Below are 21,962 nucleotides of genomic sequence, written 5' to 3'. Positions count from 1 at the left end.
TGAATTCAAACCATGAATTTAATCAAAAACAAAAATACTTTTATAAAAAAATTTAATAAAATATTTCATATGACATTACGCAGTACACATATCGTATATACATTTTACATTATTCTCATAGAAACTCAAAAAAATTAATTTTATTTTAAAGAATACTCCCTTTTAACAAAAATATTTACTCTGATTGAACTAATATATGGGGTTTATCTATATTTGATTTTCCATTTTAGCAATAATTGATAAGTATTTTTCTTTAACGATAGCAAAAAAAAAAATAAAAAATATTCATTCATCATTTTCTATTCTAAAAATAGAATAATAATATTTTTATTCCATTGAAGATATTTTCCGCAAGCACATGTACCTATACGCTTATATTTAAGTTAAAAATATTCTCAATAGGCACACACACATGCACATTATAAATTTATTATATTTTGTTTTTTTACTCCCCTAAAACGTGAAACAACAGAAAACAACAATAAATTTATACTGATTTTCTTAAAAAAAAAAAAAAAAGGAAAAACTGACTTTTGAGTGAGTTTTTTTTTCTTTTAGTCCTTTTCTCATATACGAGTATCCAACAGCCAAGAGAGTAATATTTTCGGATTCCCTCTTTTTCCTCTTCTCTTATTCTATTTTTTTTTCTTTTTGTTATAATCAAGTTTTACCATTATCGTTTACTCAATAATTTTTTTTGTTTCTTTGTATCTCTTGTTTTTGCTATTGTTGCTGTTATTGTTTTTCTAGGTAAGGTAAAAGTTGTGTCGTTGTTGTTTTTCGTTCTTTTATCGTTTCCTTCTTGTTTTTTTTTATATATGTATAACATAAGTGAATCATTTTAATATGATTTCCATACGTGTGAAGATAAAAGTAATAATAACATTATGTACAGTTATATTATTATATAGAGAACAAAAAATAAAAACAAAAACAGAAGAAGAGAAAAAAAAATAGAATTAAGTTATAAACATAATATTTTACATAAAAACATACATGTGTGCATGCTAGGGAAAATCCTTTTTATAAATAAGTGAAAAATTAAAAAAGAAAAATGGAAAAAAAATAAAACTTTTGATTTTTAACAAAATGAATGAATGTCCTCGGCAACACTTAAATCAGCATAATGAAATTGTTCAAAATATATTTTATAATTAAATAACGGATATTAGGCTGTTTACTCTTTCCATATTTTTTATTTTTTTGCATTTTCATGCACTTATTCACTCAAAGTGTTTATAAAGTGCCAATTTAGCAAATTAATTTAAAATATTTTTTTCAGAAAATTGAAAACTCAAATTGTAACAAAAATTCAAAAAAGGTTAAAAATCAAAAATTTTAAAATTTCATTCATAAACTTTATTCATGTTAAAATTAATGTGAACAATTTATTCCAAGATGCCAGATTTTCAAGAACGTAACATACATAGATCCGATAGAAATTGTGTTTCAAATATAATATTATTATTAGCATTCCAAAAATATTATTAAGCCGTTTAATTTTACTGTCTGCTAACTTTAACAAATTTTAAATTATCCCTTTTAATTATGTTCAAACAAAAATTCGTAATATTAAATATTTTATTCAATTAGATTATTTGATATACCAGTTTTGTTATAATGAATTTAAAATACATTTAGAATAATCAATTTTTTGTTATAAGAGCTAAATAATATGAAATATTAGAAATGAATGTTTTTTAACAGATTATGGAAATAAATCACCTTTATTAAACCTATTCAAAACGATAATAAGTAAAATTATCTTACTTCCTAATCCTCCATGCCTATATACATTCTACCGGAATATAACAATTTTAAAGTATATATTAAATTGTAAATTCGTGCTAATACCTAATAGAAAGCGAACTATTCTTGTTTTTGTTCAATAATTCAGTAAATTAAATTTTGTGTTGCCAAGTTCAATGTAAATTTAAATATAAACAATTAGAATTTAAAAACTAAAGTTATTTAAGAAATTTTATTCGATATTTTCTGTTATGTTCGGTTTAAATGTTCACACCCATTTAAATAATCTACATATTCGATTAAATATTACAAATATCAATAATTTTGACAATTTCATTAACGAAATAATTTTTCTCTTTATTATTTAAAATTTTCCTATAACATTATCATTATGAAAAACAATACGTAAAATTACAATATAAAAAAAAATCAAACAAAAAAAAAAAAAAACAGCAAAAGTACAAATCAAGTTCTTACATACTTTACCTTAGAGTTAAAAATGAATTATTGAGGTTAACAAAAAAGGACGGAAAATCGAAATAAACCTTTTTGACCCTGGAACAGCAACTGATATTTAATAACAATTAAATCTTAACGTTAAACACAAAAAAGGATATTTATTCGCGGTTTTGTATTTTTCGGTTGTTTTAATTCTTTTTTATGTTTTCTTTAATATTTCAAGGATTATATTGTAAGCCTAGAAAAAAATGAAGGCGTAAAAATAAACATGAATTTTAAATTTTATTTTTCTATTTTTTTTTTTTTTTATATTGATATTAAAATTTCTAGTATAATGAAAGTAAATTGAAAAATATATTGTATGGGAGTATTTTATTAATTTTCTTTTTAGTAAATAAAAATTTTAAATGACAAAGGTCCTTAAATACCAAAATGATGATTAAAATACAATTGGATTTTATTTAATAAGCGTAATACCATAAAATTATTTGAACATTATTTTGTTGCTGATTATTTAACTTATTTATTTACACTAATTGAAGGTTGCATAATAATTTGTGCCTCTTAAAATTTTAATGACATTAGTTAAAAACCCAAATTTTTTTTACTTTGTAAACATAAATTTTTTTTCAATATGGAAATTAAGAATAATTAAGAGTTTTGAAAAATGGAAATAAAGTTTTCCTTTGTCAAAATAAAAATTTATTGGTTTATCCTTGTGCCTGTTTATAAAACTTCTAAACTCTCTTAAAATGAACTCTCAGTGAGAAGTTTATTTCTTTAGAATAAATATTTTCTGTACCGTCCTCCCCCTAATACAGTTTGCTATTCAAACACTTTAACGGGAGAATTATACAATTTTTTCTAAAGCTTTTCAGGTTAACTGTGACTACTGCAATCTAAGAAGACGCCAGGTATTTCGATTCATTTTTTGTTTCATTCCCAATAGAACTGTCAGTATTCTAGTTCATAAATCATTGGTTTGTTCCGAAACTAAAAACATGCAGGCAAAAATAACCCTACTTAACTCCACATTATACCTTTCAGTTCACTATACCTACATATATTTCTATAAATTAAATTCCAAAAAAAAATAATATAGAATTTTTATTAAACTTTTAATTTGCAATTACTACTCAATTTCCAGTTAAAATAATAAAATTATCTTTTTTAAATATTAATTTAAAAATTTCCTATTTTCTCTATAATTGAAAAAAATAAATTAAAAATACTGTCTAGCTCTTTATCCACCCCATTTTTATTTTATTATAGCATATTTCATACATATACATATTGAGCTTGCTTTTATATGTTAAAATATACATGCATGCATAATGGGTACATACAACTCGTTTTTGAATTCCTGTAAACCTATACATATGCATACATACATTCATATATGGTCGACAATTTCTTGTTGTGGTAATGTCCCAGTATATAAAAAATTATAACATATGTTAACGTATTAAGGAGCCAATATTTATTATTTTACTACACTATTTATACATATATATAAATTCAACAGGATCAAAATGTACACAATAAAAAAATGACAACAAAAAAAAAAAATAAATAAGGCAGACTATTAAGGTAAACAAATTTAGTTAAGAGTCCCTTATTTTATATCTAGTTTATTCCTCCTTATTTTTTTGTTTTTCTTAAAATTTTCGATAACATATTGAAATTTCAGTATGTTGCTTAGATAAAAGGGTTCTTGAAATTGAAATTTTTTATTAGTTGATAAAATATAGAAATAATATACATAATTATTTTACATCTTGTATAACTATATATGCATATAAAAATTTATTTATACACACACGTGTACATTTATTTATAAAAAGAAGAAAAAAAACTTACGTATACCTTAAATTTTGAAGGTTATTTACAAAAATATTTAAGATCTTCTTGTATAAGTTGTACATAAGAAAATCGATTGGGATTTCTTCTCCTGTTGAAAAGGTCGTATCGATAAAGTTTAATTTTGGAACAAAAAAAAACAAATTTAAAAATCCTTAAAATTATGTTCAATAATATTTTGGATAAATTTAAAATTGTATATTGTTCATATGGGATATAACATAAATATTACATTTTGTTACATTTAGGTACGTTAAAATATTAAATAAATTTTGCACATTTGAATTAATATGTAAATTTTGTTTCGACACTGTCTATAATTTATGCCTTCTTAGCATTTTTTCAAAAAATTATTGGAAAAAGTGCTTATTTGTTTCACTCTGTTTACAGTCTTGAAGATAGAAAGCTTAAATTTTATATGTACATAAATCTTTACCTCTTATTAATGTACAGAAAATTTTTAGCTATCTGCCCGCCTCTAAAAATTGTAATCCTAAAAATACCATTTTTTAACTATTTATTGCAGCGAAACCATAAGCATTTCTCAAATTTTACAAACGTAGAAACTTAATGGCTGGCTTTCTCTACGTTGGCATAATATACATAAACTTCAAAAAAAAAGCAAAATGGCCATTAAAATTTACCATTACCAATCCGCTTTTTTTTTTCAAAATTTTGATATCTTTTTTCTTCCAGATTTTAGGTTGCAGGAGTCTAAACCAGGAGTCAGGAGTCGTTACCTTATATATTCGAAACTGTAAGCTTAAAGGTAATTGCCATGCTATTAAAAAATATAGTTATTTTTCTTAATTCGTGCAATTTACCTTTCTCAGTTTTTTTTTTCGCTTTATTACAAAGATTGCAAACATTGGTCATCCTAAAAGTATGCAATCCTTGAAATAGTTACGTATATGAATGAAAATAATTTTAATAGTGTAATAGGTGTATATAGATTGTTTTCAAAAGTAGTATTTATACTTGCTGAGATTAAGGTGCTACATTACAAATCTTTGGTTTGATCAAACTTTATTTATATTAAATATTGAAAATTATGAAGTAAGATTTAATTCAAACTTAATTCAAATTAATGAAATCGCACTTGATTCTAAAAATCGTAAATCCTATTCATATAATTAAAAGACATCTTCAAAACACTAAATTTAAATTTTATTTCAATTCTTCCTTCAACGCAGTCTTCTGCTTCCTGTTAATCGCTGTCGATATTACCAATATTTTTCATTTTTGAAGTTCCATAAAGTACAACTATTTACAATAAATTTACGTTCAACAACACAATCAAATAGCTCAATGTCAAGTACAAATATTTTTATACATTCCAAGATGGGAAGTAGATGTTTAGTTCATAAAATTCACATTTTAATATTAAAATTTATAGCAAGAATCAATTTAATATCAATTAAATAATAATAACCGATATCAATTTTCTACCAGAAAAATGGTGGAAGTGTCACAAAAACTTCCATTTTCTAGCATAAAAGATTGAAGGGTAAAAGTTTTAAATTTTAGAATTTCTTGTCTGTGTATTAGTAGTAACTTACAAATGAACGTTCAGCTTTTTTTCAGAAATTACTCCAAGAATTTGATAATCTTCAGTTAGTAAGTCTGCGACGGAGTCAAACATGAATAGATACTAATAAAACCTAAAATATAACAGCTATAAAAAATTAAACCTTTTATGTCTAAAGAGCTTATTTGAATCATATCCCGAGATTTTTGCTTGGTCGTCTTCACGGAGTATCTTTACTAGTTCGGTCGTCTTTACTAGTTCCGTTTATCCCAATTTTCATATCTTTATAATTATTTTATATAACACATTAACAATTCCTCCCAGCATTTTAATAATGCTATAAATAATGCTATCTTATTAACAATTTAATATCTTAATTTCGTTTTTATAAAAGTAAACCCAACAAAATTATAAGATTGCATATAAGAACGAAATCAGAATTGATGATTCTTTTAATTATTATAAAACCTTTACCAAACAAAAGAAACCAAACGGAAATAATTAGGAATTCTAATTTTAATTTACTTATTTGTTTGTAATAATATATTTTTTCTATGTATAATATTATATAATTACCAGTATTCAATTAAAACAAGTAAAAACGTTTCAGTCGGTATAAACCGATTGAATTATACCCTGCACCTTTCGTTATTGTGTAGCAATTACTTGAACCTCTAAAATCATTCTATAGAAACTTCACGGACATGTCTGACCTATAATTGGACATCCGACTGCCAAGTTTCATGAATCTGACCTTATAATTTTTCCAAATATTTAAAATTAGCTTTTGGAGTTGTATGGTAAGTACCTGAACCTGCTAAGCAATTCCACCAAAACTTCACAAATATATCTGATCTATAATCGGACATACAACTGCAAAGTTTCATGAATCTAACTTTATTATTTTGCCAAATATTAAGAATAAGCTTTTAGACTTGTATGGGATCTACTCGAACCTGATAAGCAATTCCACCAAAACTTTAGAAATATGTCGGACCTATAATTGGACACACGACTGCCAAGTCTCATGAATTTGACTTTATTATTTTTCCAAATATTTAAAATAAGCTTTTAGACTTGTATGGGAGCTACTCGAACCTGTCGAGCAATTCCACCAAAACTTCAGAAATATATTTGACCTATAATTGGACACATGACTGCCAAGTTTCATGAATCTGACTTTATTATTTTTCCAAATATTACGAATAAGCTTTTAGACTTGCATGGGAGCTACTCGAACCTGTCAAGTAATCGTACCAAAACTTTAGAAATATGTCGGACCTATAAGTGGACACATGATTGCCAAGTTTCATCAATCTGACTTTATTATTTTTCCAAATATTTAAAATTAGCTTCTGGAGTTGTATGGCAGGTACCCTAACCTGTCAAGCGATTCCTCTAAAACTTCAGAAATATATTTGACCTATAATTGGACACATGACTGCCAAGTTTCATGAATCTGACTTTATTATTTTTCCAAATATTAAGAATAAGCTTTTAGACTTGCATGGGAGCTACTCGAACCTGTCAAGCAATCGCACCAACACTTTAGAAATATGTCGGACCTATAATTGGACACATGACTGCCAAGTTTCATCAATCTGAATTTATTATTTTTCCAAATATTTAAAATTAGCTTCTGGAGTTGTATGGCAGGTACCCGAACCTGTCAAGCGATTCCTCTAAAACTTCAGAAATATATTTGACCTATAATTGGACACATGACTGCCAAGTTTCATGAATCTGGCTTTATTATTTTGCCGAATATAAAAAATTTGCTGTTGAAGTTGTATGGTAGCCACCCGAACCGGTGCAGCTATCCCATTAAAATTTTTAGAGCATGTGTAGAATATAATTGGACACATGTATACAAAATTTTATATTTATACGTTTATTAGTTTTTGAAATATTTAAAATAAACTCTTTGAGTTGTATGGCAGCTACCCGAACCCGTTGTCCGAATTAGTCCAATAACAATAGGGCTCGTCCTTGGCACAAAAGAAAAAACTTGTGAAAGTTTGGTGTCGATTGCATTATTCGTTTTTGAGTTATCGTGCGATCGGACGGACGGACGGACGGACGGACGGACGGACGGACGGACGGACAGACGGACATGTCTAAATCGACTCAGAATTTTACGCTGAGCAAGAATATATATATATGTCCATACCGCAGATGACTCCTTCAAGTAGTTACAAACTCCATACCAAAGTTAATATACCCTTCACGAAGTGCAGGGTATAAAAATAGGTAAATATAAGCGTTTTATATATGATTCTGTGAGTTTACAAATTACATGTACATATATATGTGATCGATTCTAAGTATACATATAGCTATTTAGAAAATTTTATATAGTATATGAAAATTGTATAATAAGTTTATGTGATTCAACAATATTCTATTTGTTTCTTTGGTTATATAAATTTAAATATTTAACTAAAAAATCTTGAAAAGTATCAGGAATTTTATTCATTAAAATTGAAATTTTATTTCTTCAGGATATTTTCTTTATGAAAATATAAGGATATATGGAATAACAATTTATAAAAAAAGTTATAAGTTTGTTTTATATAAATTTATAATAAAAGGCAAATAGTAATAGAAACTTGCAGTATTAGTATGCAATATAATTGTTATTTTTAGATTCTCTAAATTATAATTAATTCGAAAAATACAAAATTTACTTGAAAAATGTTAAAAATATCAAAAAGACGTGAATCTTAAAGTGAAATATAAGTTTGTAGTTATTAAAGTTAATTGCATTAAAAGTAAATCTCTGTACTTAGAAAAAAAACCTAAAGAAAATTATTTTGGGTTTTCCCGAAAGAGAAATAAAAAGGCTTTTTAGTAAATGACGCAAATATCCTTATTTGTTTCTTGTTATCCTTCAAAACATATTCTTTCAAATCTTCCAAATAAAATTTTCTTGGTTTTCAAAAATGTATACAAAATTTTTATTACGATATAAAAGGACACCTTAGCATTTTAAGACGCAGAAAGTTAAGATTGCGTAAACGTAAAATTGAAAATATTAAAACACATTTAAAAGGTTTTATATTGACCCAAATATATGTTAAATAAATTACCATCTCTTAAATTAAATTATAATCAAATTACTTAGAAAATTATTATTTCGTAATCTAAACTTTAACAAAACTTGAAAAGCTCAAAGAACGCATACACAGAAATTTTCAAAATTTCCAAATCTTGTGTGCCAAATTCTTAAGTCTTGTATACCTGTTTAAAGAGCACACTCAATAAAAAAAATTTAATTCTCTTTGAAATTAATTTTCTTTTAGAAATTTCTTTTTCTTATAATTTAGAATAACATCATAAAAATTTTTTGTTAACTTAATAAAAAAAAAAAAAAACGCAATTAAATATTTAAAAGACACAATAGAAATAACACAAGTTGATATTAAAATGGCGTTCTTCTTTTCAAAATAAAAAATCTCTATTAATTTTTTACTCCACAAAATAAAAAGCAATAAAGAAAATGAGAAAGAAAGAGAAAAAAGCAAAAAAGTATTTTATTAAAAAAAATTTTTAAAATTATTTTTTTTTTCCTTTTATAATTTTTTTTAATTTTTTTCATTCACAATATGAAAACAATAAATATAAACTTCTTCTAAAATTGAATAAGATGACATTTTAAAAATTTTATATCAATGAACTGACAACAGAATGACAATGAAATGAATATTTTCTTTTATTCAATTCGAATTCCTTAACTTTATAATAATGTTAAGGTTTTTGTTGTATTTTTGTTGTGGTTTTCGTCCTTAAGAGCTAAATAAGAATAATATTAATTTTAGTTATAAAAAGTTGAAAATCACAATAATTACAAAATAATTAGGTGAAGTTAATTATTAAACATATAGATCTGCTATATAAGTTTAGCTTAAATAGGGGCTCGAATCTGTTTATCTTGACTCCATATGGAAATTAAATAACAATACTCTCTTATTAATTAAACTAAGTAACGCTAATTTAAGTCAAGTTATTTAATTATAAATAGAAAAAAATAAGAAACTCTGTTTGAATAAAAAAAAAACTGCTCCGTTTGAGATTTTTTAATGTTCTCTTTTATTAGATCAGGTTAAATACATGCAAATTTTATCAATCAAAAAATACTTATGCTATTGTTAGTCGTATTGTTTTTTAAGTCGTATTTGTCAAAACATCAAAAATAGAAGCGAAAAATACTAGTCTGGACGAAATATAAGATATAAGAATATAAAATTTGTGAGAAACTGACGCGATATAACCGCAGGTAAATGTCCCTATAAAAAGATCACCAATATTGGAATAAACCGACGCATGGTCGTAAAAATGGTATGCTTAAAAGATAAAACAGATTTTACGGCTCTAAATAAAATGATATTAATGACGTCACTCTTCAATTATTAACATATTATTGCAGTATTTTATTATATCGCGTTCACAAAGAAGGGATAGCAGCGAATAATTTTCTTGCCTATGTGATTTAGATAGAAACAAATAAATGTCGTCTACAAATCAAAATGTAAACTGACGTTTTAACATAAACTATATAAATTTTTTAAAGAATTATTTCAAATTGAAAAATTTAAAATTATTAGGATTCAAAAGCTATCCCAGAAAAATGGCTGAATTTGGGACAGATTTTTCAAAATATCTGGTATCTATAACAGCTGATATCTTTGAAACCATTTCAGTGATCATATATTTATTGAATTATTTTTAATGACCTTACCGAAACCTTTTTAAATAATTACTCATCTGGTTTAATATCATTAATTGTTAAATCATCTTATCAACTCTAATTTTCATTCTGTATACCTACTTTTTTTTTTAGATACCCCAAGAAGTATGCAATATGATAAAATTATATTGATAATTTCGGAGAATTGAATAATGAAAGAAATTATACTATTAAATTTAATTGCATTATTTTTGTATTTAATGAAATTTTTTAAAATATTTTTATTTGTAAAATGCAAAATATTTTATTTACTTTGTTCTACAAATTTTATATATGGATATACATAATATAATAAAATATTCTGCAACAATAAATAAGACATGAACTCTTCACTTGAATGCTAAAATAATTTAGATAACATATACAAAAGTTCTACATATAATTTATGTTATTAGACTGAAAAAGTAGATCAAAAATTTCTATAAAGTTCAATAAAAACAAATTTTTTTTTTTAATCAAAATTATACACAAAGTTTTTTTATGGAAATTATTTTAAACTCAATTTAGTAACTATATGAAAATCTCAACAAAATTTTATTCTTCATGTTTCTTTTATAATTGCACTCTCATATACTTTTTATTGATTTTTCTCAGGTAGGGTCATATATATATATATACATACGTATAGAAAATTTGAAATAAATTTTTTTGTTTGGAAAAAGTTTTCTGGTGTTTCTTTAGGGTGTTAACCTTTAACCAAATTATTTTGTGGCCACATTTTAGGTTTTCATATATAATATGGTGAAGCACTAAACCTAAATAAAAGTTTTCGTGTTATGCTAATATTTCTTTCGTTTTTCTTTTTTTTTTTTTGATTCTTATTTTTAGAAAGTTTTTATATAGGCTTTTAAATTGTGTGGTTTCAAAAGAAATGTTTCGATTTTCTCATTTTATTATGTTTTGTTCTCTTTTTTGTTTTCTTCTTCAAAAAATATCCTTTATTTTGAGTACATTGAACTTTGTTGATTACAATAACTTTTAACTTAACGTACTTTCTGATATTGATTTCATATTTGAAGTTTTGATATTTTTCAAATATCTGCTTATGTATAAACAAATGAACAACGATAATGCGGAATTTTCATGACTTGTTGTGAATGTATTCTTTTGTTATACACATAAAATGAACTGGCAGCATATCAATTGTCTGTCCAGTACTATTTTAAAAGTTTAGCGGAATGTTTGTTTTTGCTTTTGCATTATTTTCTTATAATCATTAGAATTCTGTTTTATTGCATATTTCTCGGGGCGAGAACAAAATTAAAAAGAAACAATATTACGGCAATATAGTCGAATCAGGTGGTCAATTAGAAACAAACTTAGTGACTTAAAACAATATATAAGTAGTTTTGTATTTTCTGATAGGAATATTTTATTCTTACTTCTTAGAGCTTAAACAGATTTCCTTTAAATTGTTTTAAAGAAGAGAACTATTCAAAATTGAAACGTTTCTAATTTTTGGAGGCGAGTGAAATACAGAATTTTTTTTTCATGAAGCAAAATCCTTAAATTTAATGCTTTTATAGAAGAAATCATCTCAGACTATATCTAAGAAACAAATTATATCAGAAAATTTGGAAAAAAATGGTAATTTCGATCACCATTTTGTTTATGTAAGATTAATAATTGGGAAGTAACAGTGCACTAAAATTATTGAACTACTACTGTAAGTAAACTTCAAATATTCTAGTTTTATAACGCTCCCGAATTAAAAAATGTTAATGTCGAGAAAATCAATATAACTGAAAATATAATATTAATATGTACAAGTAACATATTTTTGTATACAATTTAATTATTGAAGCGTAATGTACCCGATTGTGCACTATATTGTGTTCCTGCAGTATAATTAAATAAATATTATAAAGAAACAAAAGGAGTTCTGCATCTTTTACATTGTAATAATACAATATGAATCTATGATATTGAATCGGAAAACAATTAAAGTAATGATTTATTATTTCTATTATGAGGGAAGGTTTGTAGTAGTTATGGTTACACTACTTCATATTTTTTAATTTCTTTACCATAGTGTCTTATAAATTTTTCCTTTTTTACTTAAGAAATTTTATTCTGCTTAATGGCATAATATAATTAAATTCTGTTTAAATATTTTGAGAAAAATTATTTGGAAAACAATCTTCAATATTTTCGTCCTAGAATAAGACTGCAATTTGAAGTTCGCTTACGTGATAGTTTCAAATCAAAATTAATTATACAAAAATTTCATAAAAATAAAGTGTACCTTTGTTGATTTTGAAATTCATCCGATTTAGACATTGTGGGTGGTCGATAATTCCTGAAATAATACAAAAATTAAATATTATTAGATGTTGTTCCTTGCCATGACAAATATTACTTTTAATGTAAATTGTTTATTTTAAGTCGCCAATTTTTCTTACGCATGCACATTAATATCCCAAATAAAATTTGGGAATATGCTATATGAACCAAATATTTGATATTACGAAATACAATAAAACATACTTATAGCTACAACTATATGCCTTAGAAATATACATTGCATACTTTTAGGGAATCTCAAGATTAATAAAGGAAGTTTATATTATATTAATTGGTTAAACTCGATAATTATAATATATTTAACTCGTGATACTCAGACTGGAACCTGATTGACCACAGCAGAATTTAATGATTTCTCTTTCAAAATAAGTGTAAATACTTTGATAAGTATATATAAATTCTCTTTTTAAACCCAGCACTTCGTGAAGGGTATATTAACTTTGGTATGGAGTTTGTAACTACTTGACTCCTTCAAGTAGTTGATCTGGGGTATGGACATATATATATATTCTTGCTCAGCGTATATTCTGCGTTGATTTAGACATATCCGTCCATCCGTCTGTCCGATCACACTATAACTCAAAAACGAATAATGCAATCGACACCAAACTTTCACAAGTTGTTTCTTTTGTGCCAAGGACGAACCCTGTTGTAATTGGGCTAATTCCGACAACGGATTAGGGTAGCTGCCATACAACTCAAGGAATTTATTTTAAATATTTCTAAAACTAATAAAGTTATAAATATAGAATTTTGTATACATATACATATAAAAAAGCAATAACATTCTAACAAGATAATCTATTGTCTTCTCTCGCTCACTATCTCCAAGTTTTTAATTCTTTCTATAAACCAAGTAAGAAACAAAGAATTACAACAAAAAAGTTTAAAGCCTTATTTTTATTTCGCGATTTTCCTTTTCAATTGTCGGTTCAAATCGCTTACAAGTAAATGCAAATGATCATCAAGAAAAAAAATTTTTTTAGAAATATGGTTTACTCATATTCTCTATATTTTGACATATATGTATATAGTACGCATGTACTTATTACTCGCTCTATTTATTCGTACATAAATACATAAAGTAAAGTTTAATTTAAATATGAGTTGTTATATTCTATTGTCAAATTTTCTTAACATAAATTTTATAATAAATGCGTATTTCAAAGACAAAATTAATTAGAAATGAAAAAATATAGAATATAATAAATAAATAAAAAGTCGCGGAATCTGTTTACAAAAAAAAAATTTCATAAAAAACGAGAATGGATATAGTTGACCGTGTTTACTCTGTGATACCCGTACGAATAAGTGATTTGAAATGTCGGAGACAATTGACATACATTGGTTTCATACAACCTCTTGCTTTTTATATGTCTATATCTATATGATATTTAATACATATATTACGATAGTTACCATATAAGCCCTTGCCATCTAAAAGAATTTTACTGAAAATGATAGCCATATTACAAAATTCGTTTGTTCAAAATTTCAGCTTTGTAACTTCAATATTTTCTGAGCTTTCCAAATAAATTTGGAAGTTTTATGGCAGGTATCCGAATAAGTATCCATACCATATCGAATTTACATAGGATTCTGGTATGTCCCATAGTAAATCATTGGCGAAATTTTGAAATACTTAGATTTGTTATTTTTTGAGTTGTCGCTGGGACGAACGGGCAGACAAACGAATCCACTATTTAAGTTAATCAAATCAGAATTCGATGCTGATTAAAATCATATACTTAAATCTATATTTCAGACCACTATTTCTTAGCGTTACAAACGGTAAGGCAAATTTAGTATACCCTTCGAACATACGTTCGCATGAATATAAAAATGTTATCATTTTGAAAGCAACTATAATCGAAAAATTTCTTTGGTTTTTACATTTTCACAGCCCTTAGATAATATACATATATATACATACATATATATATCCTTTTTATAAAAATGCAATGTTTTTATAATTAAAATTAAAAAAATAAAACAAACTGAAATTGAAAAGAAAAAATTATAATTAAATTCAGAATTTTCTTTAAAACTGAAAATGATGAAGAAAGAAAAATAATATTTTTTTTTTTATTTTTTTGTAATAATTGTAAGAAGTGCAATAAAAAGTTTTTCCTACAAAAGCAAAAACGAAAAGTGCAGTGCTTTGGGAAAAATGAATTTTTGTTTTATACAAAATAATGAATTTTTTTGAAAACAAAAGGAAAAATATGAAGAGGTAGCATAGTTTTGTAATTTGAATATTTTGAACATTTTCATACATAAATACTTATTTTGCATGAAACTTTAGAAAAGTCATCTAAATTTGAAGAAACTGGCAACAAAATACAAACGGATTCTAATAATAACCGCTTTCTCATTTCCTAGATAAATCGCACCACAAGCTTTTCAACCGTTTGTCTTTATATAATGCTATAAATTTTTTAACACTAATTTTTCAAGCTCTAGTTCACACAGTGCCACTTAAAACATTTTCCATTAAGGTGTTTTCAAAAGTCACTATTTACTGATAATTAAATGGCACTTTCTTTAATCACACCTTAAACGTTGCAATAATCTCCCGAATTGTATATAATTAAATTTTTTCTTTAACAATTACTTAATGAAATTAATTTAAATTAAATAAATTTTGTCAAGGTTTAATTTAGTAATTAGATAAGAATTGCAGTTTCTGATTAATTTAAACAATTTAAAATATTTTAACTTTGAGCACTAAATTGAAAATTCATAAAAAATTACCATTTTGTGCAAATTTTTTTAGAACTAAGCCATGAATTAGTGGTAAATCGTTTTGCTTCAATAATCACTTAATTTGAATTGCAGTTTTTTTTTTTGAAATTTCCGTTTACTTGTTTAAATATTATTTTTGTTCGCCATTGCAAAGTCTTTTGTCAAGGTTACATCGAAAACAAGGTTTTTCGAACGGTTTTTCGAACAATAGAACGGAGACCTCATACTTGAATTCGGGATACTTATTAATTTGGCTTGTAGTTTACAAAATTCACATCAGGATCAGATACGAATTAATTAAAATTTAAGCTTTCCAAACCAAGACTGCAAATGCCTTTAATAATATAAAGAACAATATGTGATGAGGTATAAATATGATTTGAAATAGATGCAAAACCTTCTAGGGTATCTATATCAACGAATTGAAGAAGCGTCATGTACTTAGTATTTTTCATTAAATTTTGAATACGGTAATTCAAAAACTGTGACCTAAAAAATTTTTAGTTAAGAAACTGAGTCGAAATAATTTTATTTTTTTTGTTTTTCAAATTATGAAAATGAGCTGGCATAAAATGGAAACGGCAATTCAAATATTTTTTTTTTAATTTTAAATTAATTTAACATTGCAAATTAATTTTTTCTTGATAAGCAAAATAGGCTAATTCTAACTAAGATTAAGAAGTATATAAAGTAGGTATAAAAGTCTAGACTAATTAACTTATATAAAATTGCATATTCATTATCTACAAGATATTGCATAATAAAATCAATTGTTAACTTACTTAAAAAAAATATAAAATACTAAATTTATTGCAGAAAATTGGCAAAGTTTTCTGCAATTTCACACAATATGGAAGAGTTCTTGAAAATAAATTTAATTTTTACTATATTCATCATATTTCTTAAGATACAAAATATTAAATGTGACACAGATTTAACTGAATTTGAAAACGAACAACCATTAGATATATCTGAAGTTGTTGGCAGAACATATGGAACACCAGATCCAGAAGTTGGAGAACATCTAAAAAAATTAAATCTAACAACAATTAATCCAGAAGAAATAGGAAGTTATTTTGAAGGTGATATTTTGAAACCAGCTGTCCGAGGTAGAAATGGTATGTTAGATGAAGTTTATAGATGGCCAGATGGTACGGTACCATATGAAATTCGTGGATCGTTCAGTATGTATTCAGAATAACAACAATTTTTTTAAATTATAGATACTACTGTATTAATTTTTGTTGTTATTATTTAAGGTAAAAATGATTTAAATTTAATTAGTTCAGCCTTTAATGAATATCATAAACAAACATGTATTCGTTTTGTACCAAAAAGTAATGAAAAAGATTATATTGTATTTCAAAATGGTAATACTGGTTGTTGGTCTAGTGTTGGAAGAGTTGGTAATGGTGCTCAAGTAATTAATTTACAAACACCAGGATGTGTTGTAAAAATTGGCACAGTTTTACATGAAATCATGCATGCTTTAGGTTTCTTACATGAACAGAACAGAGAAGATAGAGATTCTTATGTTTCGGTAAATTTTTTAAATTAATTTAAAAATTCGATATTTCATTCGATTTAAAAAAAAAATTTCAAGGTTGATTGGAACAATGTTAAAAAAGCTGCATATAATAATTTTGAAAGAGCTACCCCTCAAACAACAACGGCATTCGGAGTTAGTTATGATACTGGAAGTGTTTTACATTATTCATCAAATGCATTTGCAATTGATCCATCAAAACCAACAATTATACCAAAAGATCCGCAAGCACTTAAAGTAATGGGTCAAAGAGAAAATTTTTCGGCTGCTGATGTAAAAAAAATATGGAAAATGTATAAATGTAAATCACCAACAGCCAGTGGACAAAAAACAAATAATAATTTACACGCTCTCGAGGCTATTGGTGGAATTATTTCAAATGTTTTTAAAATTGGTGATGAAGAAGAATTAGTCGAATAAAATTTAAATTATTAATATAAACGATGGAATAAAGAAAGTAGTAAAGTTAAACTTTTGAATAGTGTAGGATCTTAATCTAAATTTAATGGATTAACTCATAAATTAACAAAACTATGTTTTAACCTGCTTTAAATTGCTTAACAAAAATTATTTCCACAGATTTTTGACCATAATATCAAATAAGTTTTAAAAAATAACGTAGTACTAACAAAATACAGGAACGAACGCAATAATTTTATTAACAAAGAATCAATTTCATTTTTAAATCGTTTTCTATCTTTTCGTCTAGCTGACTCTTTACTTGTGCTAGGATTAATTAATAACACCCTATTAAATTTTTGATAATAGTTCTTGTTATCTTATCGATAGCTTTTATACAATACAGAAAGCTATAAAATTGCTTGATAATTTACAGGATTCATGCTATCAACTCCGCTTATTTTGGTTCTCTTACACAAATTATATGAGGCTTAATGTATTTGGAAATGATGGAAACATTTTTTTAAGTAAAATACGCTAAAATTTTAAATAGAAATAAAAATTAAATAAAATTTTAACCAAATATTTCCGAATCATATTTACAGAATTTTAAAGGTCACAATTTGACTATTATTTCTGAACACAAACGTATATACATATAAATATATACGTACATAAATAATGTTATATGTTCATAATAATGCATAGATACAAAATGTACCCATATCCTTATACTACACATCATTTCCTTCTTTAGTATTGCATGAGAAAATGAAAATTTTTTAAAAACCTTTTAAATAGAGAGAGAGAGAGAAACTTTCCGTTTTTTGTTTTTAATTATTTTGTTCTGCCTATGTATGCCTTCGGTATTTTTCTTATATATGTAAAATAAAAGTTACCGATTGTACTATAGTGGAATTGGACTATTCTTCTCATTATAATAAAAAATCTTTCATCTTGTATACATTTATAATAATTTCCATAATATAATGTTATACATATATGTATGTAAATATTTATTTATTTGTATAATACCTTTATACGATAAAAAAAAAAATATTTTCTTTGTTTACCGCCCTATTAATAAACATTAAAACAGTTCGTTCCTTTATCAAAAAATTAATATTAAAAAAAAATATGAAAAGAAAACTTCACACTTAAAATGTTAACCTTCTATACAAATATTATTATTGTAATTCATTTACATATACATATATAATTCTATATATTCGTTAAAAATATGATATTTTCCATATTATATATATGCCATCCTTGACGTATATACATGTATTATAATATTATAACATACGGGTGTTTACATTTCTGCTGACATTTCCAATGACATGTCATCACAAAAAAAATATTCTTTTTACTATTTAAAATTAAAAAAAGGGAAAAAAAATTTTTTTTTTTTTGTTTTAAAGAAAAATTGCACATGAAATCTACATTATATCTACAGTTATGCTATATGTATATACACTTATATATATATTCATGTACAATATGAAAAGATTACCGTAACATTTTTGTTTTTGTCTTTTTTTCTAAAGTGGAAAGGAAATCAATAAAGTTGGGTCAAACCACTGGTTTGTATTGTAGCACTTTTCCCTTCAACAAGTGAAAATTCTGCTTTTAAATACAGTCTATGTATACCTATCAAACTATTAAAATTATTTTCATTCATATACAAAACTATTTCTAGAATTGCATATATTTAGGATGACGCATATATGCAGTGTTTGAAATAAAGCAAAAATTAAATTAAAATGGGGTTAACATAATGCTCGATTTTAAGGGTTAATTGTGTGAGTTAAGAAAGATAATTATATTTTTTAATTTCATGGAATTTACCGTTAGCTTTTTGCGTTTATAAAAATTTGGAAAAGCTTGCGGTTTCGGAAATATAAGGAGTCAAAAATTCAAATTTTACGAATTTCAAGAGGTGATAACTTGAGAGCGGGTGGAGATGGAAAAAAATTTCTTCTAACGAAATGAACTATTTGTTAATGTCTAAAAGCTCCTAAAATTTCAAGCTTCTACAGGCTGGGGTCTAGAAGAAAAACGACATCAAAAATTTGGAAAAAAAGGACTTTAGATAACGGTAAATTTGAACGGCCATTTTGTTTTTCTAAAGTTTAACTATAGTATATCGCGCTAGGGGAAGCAAGCCACTGCCTTTCTGTGTTTGCAAAATTTCAAAAATGCTTATGGTTTCATTGCAACAAATATTTAAAAAAGGCCATTTTTAGGGTTTTGGGGGGGTATAACTTCTAGAGGGAGGGAGATAGGTAAAAATTTTGTTCTACGGAAATAAGTTTCTAGTGAAGATCTATGTACATGTTAAATTTCAGCTTTCTATCTTAAAGGGTGTAGAAGTTTTGTAAACAAAAAAAGTGTCCACGGACGGACGGACGGACGGACGGACGGACAGAGTGAAACTAATAAGCACTTTTTTCAAAAATTTTTTTGGAAAAGTGCTAAAAATGAGTTAGAGTGGGTTAAAATGAAAAATAAAAATAAGAAAAAAAAATAGGTATAAGATGGAATGAACAGGATAATAACTAACCCATTTTTTATTTTTTGGTATATTTTCATTAATGTTTAGGAAAAAATTCTTTAATAAATTTTATTTTGTCTGTCCGTCTGCCCATATTTCCATTAGTTTACAAATCTCCTTAAAACTATTAGAGGGAAAAAGCTAAAAAGCTAAAATAAATTCCAAACAAACTGTTTAAAATTTATTTTAGCTTTTTAGAACATTGGAAAGAATCTCTTCTTCCCGCTATTTATAAACGACAAAAAATTCAATTTTTTCGAATACTTGTATTTTTTTGATATTTTCATTTTTTATTTGGCTTTATCACAGTTGTTCATACTTAGGTAAAATTTATTGCTTCCAGAGCCTCCCTCTTCCTCCTCCCTTTTTCACCTGCTTTTACTCCTCCTCTTCCTTTAACCCCTCCTCCTCCTCCTCGTCTTCCTTCACCACCACCATTTCCTCTTCCTCCTCCCTCTCCTCCTACTTCTCCAGCACTTTCTCCTATCTTAAGAAAAGACTGTTCAATAATTTAATTTTCACTAGCTTTTTTTCCAGCGCTAAAAATTTCATATTCAAGTTTATCTTAATTAAGTAAATATTTAATTTAATTTTCTTATTTATATGTGTATGTTAGATATCTTTTAAATTACATATTATCTTTAAACATTCATCCTAAATATATGCAATATTATAATAACAAGGAAGGAAATCATTTTTATACATTACAAACATTGTTTGAATTATTTAGTTTGGCCTTAGCTCTAAAGCATAGTATATAATATAAATCAATTTTTTATGGAAAAATGTGCTGCTTTAGAAACCATGAATTTGATCAACTGCATTTTTTTTTGTTTATTTTTTATGTTCCTGCAGTCAAATATCAGTCATTTTCTCTCATATGAAAATATAAGAACATATTTGTTAAGTATATTGTTTATATATGTATATTCATGTCAGTGTTCTAGGAAAGGAAGAATGAGAAGAAGTAGTCTCATACCTATAATATAATGATCAAGTTAAATATGATTATGTTGATACTTTTGTTTAGGTAGGTTCTTTTGTAGACGAATATGGCCCCAGAATGCTACCATATAGGTAAAGTTATTTACTTTTTATTTTATTTTTTTTGAAAAATGAAAAATAAAAGGAAAAGATTTAAACATTTATATTGCTCTCTTTCTTACTTTGTTTTCCTTATTTTTTTTTTTGTTAAGGAAGGTAAAAAATAAAACGGTTATACAATGTAGACAACATTTTTTATACAAAAATTCTTCTGCATTTTTTCTTTTTTGCTGTGTTACTCCTTTTGTGTTTTTTTTTTTTCGTTTCTATTTATTTTTCTTTATTTTTCTTATATTTCTATTTACTGTTATTATTTTTGCCTTTATTGCTAAACTTATTTTCTTTAATTTCCTTGAAGTGCACGTACTTGTGTATGTATATTATATACTGCCATAGGGTGAGTAGGGTAAGTGCAGGTGTATGTAAAAAAATTAAATAAAAAAAAACTAAAAAGAAAGGATTAAGGAACTCCTTTACTATACCATAAGTTGACTTTTTTCCACTTTTTTTCTTACTTGTTTTTTTTTTTAAACATTTTTGTGTTTTTATTTAATTTTATTTTTATTGTTTTTATTTTGGTTGTCATTTTTTATTAGATGTCGACTTTAATAAAAAAAAATACAAAGGCAAGAATTTATAACGGGTTTTTTTTCCTCATTTCTGCAATAATAACACTACAATCCTATGGAAGAGAATACGAATAGAAAACTCATATTTGTCATTATGCATAAATGTTGCCATATGCCCTTAAACAAATACATAATGTAAAAAACTAGAGCTTGTATTTTAATTAAAAGTTAAATCCCGATTGCTTTAAAAAATTTCATAATATGACTTTAATTTTGATTTTTAATTTTCTAAGATTTGTTTACGCGAACCGTTGCCAAACTTTTGTCGGTTATGAGCAAATATGTACTATATAAGTTGCATCTCAACTATTGTTTCATTTTGGCAAATAAATTTGTATGGAATTTTCGGCACCTATTACTCATATTATGTACAATTAAGTTCTTCAATTTTTTTT

General features: G+C 25.5%; 1 protein-coding gene across 1 annotated transcript; it reads left to right on the top strand.

Moving 5' to 3' along the window:
• Positions 1-13,912: 13,912 nt before the first annotated feature.
• LOC129609769 (hatching enzyme 1.2-like) lies at positions 13,913-17,379 on the top strand. The gene is made up of 4 exons (XM_055521888.1): positions 13,913-13,948; positions 16,300-16,576; positions 16,652-16,932; positions 16,996-17,379. The coding sequence occupies exons 1-4, from the start codon at positions 13,913-13,915 to the stop codon at positions 17,356-17,358; spliced, it is 957 nt and encodes a 318-aa protein (XP_055377863.1). The 3' UTR covers positions 17,359-17,379.
• Positions 17,380-21,962: the final 4,583 nt, after the last annotated feature.

This window comes from Condylostylus longicornis, unplaced genomic scaffold (genome assembly GCF_029603195.1).
Source record: "Condylostylus longicornis isolate FDR11 unplaced genomic scaffold, ASM2960319v2 ptg000040l, whole genome shotgun sequence".
In the NCBI taxonomy this organism is placed as follows: Eukaryota; Metazoa; Arthropoda; class Insecta; order Diptera; family Dolichopodidae; genus Condylostylus; species Condylostylus longicornis.
This window is presented reverse-complemented; position numbering and strand designations above follow the sequence as displayed.

Excerpts from the sequence above, each read along its gene's own strand:
- LOC129609769 (XM_055521888.1), top strand. The coding sequence starts at position 13,913 with ATGGATATAGTTGACCGTGTTTACTCTGTGATACCC. Across the intron at positions 16,577-16,651 it reads TGAAATTCGTGGATCGTTCA|GTAAAAATGATTTAAATTTA; the intron begins GTATGTATTCAG and ends TTATTATTTAAG. Across the intron at positions 16,933-16,995 it reads ATAGAGATTCTTATGTTTCG|GTTGATTGGAACAATGTTAA; the intron begins GTAAATTTTTTA and ends AAAAATTTCAAG.